Source organism: Salvia hispanica, chromosome 1 (genome assembly GCF_029641045.1).
Source record: "Salvia hispanica isolate PSC_SH4W2 chromosome 1, Shi_PSC_v1, whole genome shotgun sequence".
In the NCBI taxonomy this organism is placed as follows: Eukaryota; Viridiplantae; Streptophyta; class Magnoliopsida; order Lamiales; family Lamiaceae; genus Salvia; species Salvia hispanica.
The window spans coordinates 52,759,562-52,765,680 of NC_142692.1; the positions used below are offsets into that span (position 1 = coordinate 52,759,562).

General features: G+C 34.3%; 1 protein-coding gene across 1 annotated transcript; it reads left to right on the forward strand.

Moving 5' to 3' along the window:
* The first annotated feature begins 3,162 nt into the window (after positions 1-3,162).
* LOC125219404 (1-aminocyclopropane-1-carboxylate oxidase 5-like) lies at positions 3,163-4,913 on the forward strand. The gene is made up of 3 exons (XM_048121374.2): positions 3,163-3,323; positions 3,417-3,649; positions 4,108-4,913. The coding sequence occupies exons 1-3, from the start codon at positions 3,222-3,224 to the stop codon at positions 4,700-4,702; spliced, it is 930 nt and encodes a 309-aa protein (XP_047977331.1). The 5' UTR covers positions 3,163-3,221; the 3' UTR covers positions 4,703-4,913.
* Positions 4,914-6,119: the final 1,206 nt, after the last annotated feature.

The window sequence follows — 6,119 nt, forward strand, 5'->3', positions numbered from 1 at the left end:
TCGCATTTAAACCGATATATATATTTGCATTGTTAGCAACTAACACCTTTTCTATCACTATTTTTATTATAATCATTATTGGTTATCTAATGGTATGAATATTTAATCATCATATATATATATATGTATTTCATCAGACTATATATGATAGCGACGTTCCCTTAACTAAAAGATATTAGGAACTCAAATCCGACCAACTCCTTTGATTTAATTGAGTAAACGAGATACTACAAATTAATCGTCGTGGTTAGCTTTAATTAGAAAGAAAATAAAATGCAAACTACATCAAACTCAATAATCTAATTTGCCTTACCTAATGCTTAATAACTCATGCATTCCATCCCATCACACACCTTCTCCCTCCATTAATTAACATGAATTGAGTCAATGATAAATAAAGTATTGATATTAATAGTATGTATTAAGAGAGAACAATAATAATAAATCATTGTCGCTGACCCGCGTGGCGTACCTTTACGTACTAAACAACAATTATTGTCTAAATCATGCAAGGTGGCACGAAAGCTATGGTTTCAATTAAATAAATTTACAGGAATTTATGCATTAATCCGAAATTAATCTCCACCCTGTTTCAACTTTCAAGGTGGCATGAACACATTTCCAAGATTGAAACATTTCAAATATTGTTGAATATTTTCATTTGAAGTAAACTACTTCCCACTTTTTGGGTGAGTTTGGAGCTAGACGTCGGCAAACTAATTTTGCATCGTCAAATATATATTTCATTCTCAAATATTTAGATCTAGGGATGGGTTTCGTCCCACAATAAGAGTCACATTTTGTCATTTCAGTTCGTCCCACAATAAGAGTCATAATTCACCTTTACCATAAATGATAAGTAGACATCACATTCCACCAACTAGTTTCAATCTCATTTTATTATAAAACTAATATATATAAGTGGGATCCATAGTCAACTAACATATTCTACTCATTTTTTTGTATTTCTTAAAACTCGTGCCCACACTAAATGTGACTCTTAATATGAGACAAAGGTAGTATATCGCATCGAAACTGTCATATTGTATGTATACCACACCAAAAATTTGGTATAAGTAAACACTATATGTTTATCTTAACGAAAATTTTGGTATGTTGTAATTCAGTATGACCAATTTCAGTACCAATGTTGTACCACGTTTTGGGTACATCGTACCAAAATTTGGTATGCTGAAATTTTAAATTTTAGTACTACGATATACCGCAATACTGTTAATTGTTACACAATTATATACTCCATAATGTACTGCATTATTATTTAATATATTTAATAGTATATATAGATAAATATATTCGGTATTCACATATACATTGTTTTTAATGTATATATTGATCCTTGCATATACATAGTATACCGTAAATTACGATATATACATTTATACTTTATTGAATGGTGTCGGTATATACACGGTATGTTGTAAATTACGATATGTTGCATCTTATTGTGTATACAAAAAGTTCGATATGTTGCTGCACATGAAAAGTCATGTCGTTACCTTACCAAAACCTATCTGTGAGGCATCATATCGTATTGCAAATCACAGTATACCGAAAGTTTAGTATATTCGATACTTTTCCGATACGATAATTCCGGTATACCGATATTTCGGTATTTTTTTCTCCACTCCTAAATAAAACTAACAACAACAGAGAAAAATCCAGACCATTAGCTTCAAAAAATCAGAACTTATAAGACGAATTTACTTTAAATCAAAGTAATTAGTCCAATTACAACAAGGTCCATATATTGTGATGTATATTTATCTCTAGAAAAAAAATAATAGAACGATAGTTTTCAATGATTGTGAATCATTTCTACATTAATGCTAATGTTGTTAATCGAACCATCAAAATTAGCTGTGACAGCTATAGTTGTGTGCTGATATTCTAACAATGAGTATCCAAATCAGAACCCCATGACTCATACAACAGAGCTTCTTTAATTAACAGAACAAGTTACAAAATTTGATGATTACATATTTATATTACTAAATGTACATTGAATTTCGTTCACGGATTTTACACTTGTTTAGTGAAATGGACTTCTATTTCTTTACCCACAAATTATGCCTACAAATAAGAAAGTACATTAATTATTTATCTCATAAGCATGTGTTACAAAGTCAAAAGAGAGAAATTAATTTATTAAAAAGTTAGTTCAGAGTCAACTCTATGAATTGTGTTGGGGAGCACACATCTGAATATTAAGTCATACGAATTCAGATCTGTTAATTTCGTTTAGATGGCATTTCTGTAATTATAAATAGTTAATCTGCAGCTCATATTATTTAAAATAAGTATATAGAGTCAATTTTTGTTAATCGATGCATCTTCTTACTTCATTAATGCAACAAAAGGTTTCGAATCCAAAAAAATACTAAAGTGCAACTCAATTAGTAAGACATTTCCGATCAACATTAATCATGCCACTTCTAGATCTAGATAACATTTCATATGATGGCATGCAATGTACAATTTCTATATATTGCGAGGAATATTATCATAAAAATATAAAATAAAAGATCCAACACTTGTGCATGTGGTGGTGACAGACTGTTCTTTGTTCAAAACCATGGACTTCATTCTAAATTAAGAATTACCAATGGTGAAAATTAATGATCAAACGTTTAAACATTAACAAAAAGAAAAAGAAATGATTCAAGAGTTGTGATAATAATTCTAATCGACAGTTAGAAACATGACAGTTGTAACAGGAAAAACAATCAATACAATTACTCTGTGGGGAACATAAATCAGTACCATAATAATACAATAATCCAATTAATTAAGAGCAATCCCGCCACATGGCAATCTCGTATCATCTTTTTTCATCAATTCCAATTTTGAACAATTTAATTTAATTTTGCAATACTATCAATTAGAGTAAATGATTATTTCACCATTTAATTTCACTTTATCCATAGCTATGGTAAATAAAAAGATTAACTAAAAAATGTGGTATGATGAGACGCCTTGACCTTGTGAGCTTTCATTGACATTCTGTCACCGTCCATTCCGTTTGTTCAACGGCTGCTAATCATTTTATACATACATACATATAACACACACACACTAATTACGTGTATGTGTGTGAAGTTGACATGAGGTATATAAATAGGCCTCAAGGTTTACTTCTTTAAGCACACATTAACTGGTTGAGTAAGAGAGATAGAGAGAGAGCAGTTGAAATCACAAGTCCGATGGCGATTCCTGTTATCGATTTCTCGAAGCTCAACGGAGAAGAAAGGGCGAAAACTCTGAGTGAGATTGGTAATTGCTGTGAGGAGTGGGGATTCTTCCAGGTATTTTCAATCGTTGTATAGTAGTGGGATAAGTTTGATAGTAGTAGAATCATGTTTTTATGGTTATTGTTGTTTGTTTATGAATTATGACAGTTGATAAACCATGGAATATCGGAGGAGCTTCTGGAGCGGGTGAAGAAGGTGGCATCAGAATGCTACCGGGTGGAACGAGAGCCCGGTTTCAAGGACTCGAAAGCGGTCCAATTGTTGAATGAGTTGTTGGAGAAGAAGAGTGATGGAAGAGTTGAGGATGCGGATTGGGAGGAGGTTTTCCTCCTCTCTGATCACAATTCTAATGACTGGCCTTCAAACACCCCTCAATTCAAGTAAGCATCATTTATTTTTTATTCTTATTTTTGTCCAAATTGTCCTTACTAAATTGATGACTGAATGTCAGATATTGGATGATTATAAGTAGGGGCTATGTATATGAAATTTGGCTCAATGAAGTTCCTACCAATATTTATTTTCTGTGTTCCACCCATACATACAAAAATTATAGTAATGGGATAGTTAATCATATGGTATTAGTATATAGAATTATGAATGAACTGTACTAGTCCAAAGCAATGGATTGGTATAATACATGGGCATGTATATTAAAATTTCTCAACAATAATGAAATACAAGATTCTGAGTCAGTCCATGCATGTTGGGACATGACAACTAGAATAAACAAAAAAAATATTACACCTTGCCTACTATTACCAATGTAGGAAAACAAAACAAAACAAAAATTAACATACTAACTGACCATGCATGTATGTCTACACTCTTATCCCAGGGAGACAATGAAGGAATATAGAGATGAGCTAAAGAAGCTGGCAATCAAAGTGATGGAAGTGATGGATGAGAATCTAGGGTTAGAAAGGGGCTACATCAACAGAGCTTTCAACGCCGGGGAAGACGCCACCGATGCAGCCTTCTTCGGCACCAAGGTGAGCCACTACCCCCCTTGCCCCCACCCGGACAAGGTCAACGGCCTCCGGGCCCACACGGATGCCGGGGGGGTCATCCTCCTCTTCCAGGACGACGAGGTCGGTGGCCTCCAGATCCTGAAAGACGGGGTGTGGGTGGACGTTCAGCCCCTCAAGAATGCCATTGTTATAAACACTGGTGACCAGATTGAGGTGTTGAGCAATGGGAGGTACAAGAGCGTGTGGCACCGCGTCCTCGTCAGCACCCATGGCAACCGGAGGTCGATTGCCTCCTTCTACAATCCCTCCTACAAGGCCACCATCCAGCCAGCGCCCGGGCTGGACCAGGAATTGTCAGAGGCTAAGTATCCTAAGTTTCAGTTTGGGGATTACATGTCAGTTTATGTTGAGCAGAAGTTTCTGCCTAAGGAGCCAAGATTCGATGCTGTGAGAGCAGTTTAGGACATGAGATGATCAATTGGATGGGAAAACTTTGATTTATTGATGTTTTGTTTCTTCTTTTTTTTCAGTTGCTTTTGTAATTTTATTCTAGTTAGGCGTGGTCGAGTGAGATTTGGAGTCCCTAAAGCAAAGGCTATGTTGGGAGGCTATCATTCTACTTGTGAAGAAGATTGCTAATGAAAATGTGAATCAGTCATGTGTTGTTACAAAATCTTGTCATCATTTCATACTTCAAGAGTCATGTTCACTATATATAATTCCAAAATTAGTATCCATATATTCGGACAAAGACTAAATGCAGACACACGGCATGATACGTAAAGTACTTTGAACTCATGTTTCTTCCACGATCAGGTTGTTCTCCACCTCCCAGATAAATGATGATGGTGATTGTTTTTTAAGTGGTAGTGGAAATTTGACATGTCTTAAGTTACTCATCAGGGTACTCTTTTTGCCATTTCCATCTGTCTCGCAATGGATTACATTGACTTATACACCGCCTCCAAAAGTTCATTTCAATTAGTCCAACGAAAAAATATACAAGGGAGAAACCAAAGATATTTGATGAAAAGGGGGAGGAAAAGCAATACATAACTTTTTTATGGCATAGTAATTCTTTTAGATATATTCCCTTCGTCCTCTATTAATTGCCCATTTTTGCTATTTTCATTTGTCCCACATTAATTGTCTATTTTTACTTTTTACCATAAATGGTAAGTAAGTCTCACATTCGTCTAATTCATTTAACTCACATTTTATTATAAAACTAATATATATAATAATGAGGTTCATATTCTACTAACATTTTCAACTCACTTTCCTTTACATTTTCTAAAACCCGTATCGAAATCAAAGTGGACAATTAATAGGGGACAGAGGGAGCATAATTATTTCAACTTTATAATAGCAACTTGGGCTTTGAACATCGAGAGCCAGCCTCAACCTGACAAAAAATTAAATATTACTAATAATTTTATTCAAAAACACAAAGCACGGGCGTAAAACAGCGGTTGTACTATATACTACCTCCGTCCCATAATAAGTGTCACATTTTGTCATTTCGGTCCGTCCCACAATAAGAGTCACATTTCACTTTTACCATAAATGGTAAGTAGATTCCACATTCCACCAACCAATTCTACTCACATTTTATTTTAAAACTAATATATATAAGTGAGACTCATAATCCACTATTTATTCAACCTATTTTTCTTTACATTTCTTAAAATTCGTGCTCACACTAAATATTGTGGGACGGAGGTAGTATTTCTGATTTTATTAAATGGTTTTATTTAAATTGTTTTCTTTTTCAAATTGGATGGTGAGAAAGGGCCTGGGCTTTAATTGAAGCGGTCCGGCCCAGCCCAGCCCAATTGATATATATATAAACAGCAGAGAATGTTGTAGCCATTTGCAG

What these genes read in the sequence shown, in the direction of transcription:
- LOC125219404 (XM_048121374.2), top strand. Translation starts at nt 3,222, where the DNA reads ATGGCGATTCCTGTTATCGATTTCTCGAAGCTCAACGGAGAAGAAAGG. An exon ending in AGGAGTGGGGATTCTTCCAG is followed by an intron (nt 3,324 to 3,416) that starts GTATTTTCAATC and finishes GAATTATGACAG; the next exon opens with TTGATAAACCATGGAATATC. An exon ending in TCAAACACCCCTCAATTCAA is followed by an intron (nt 3,650 to 4,107) that starts GTAAGCATCATT and finishes CTCTTATCCCAG; the next exon opens with GGAGACAATGAAGGAATATA.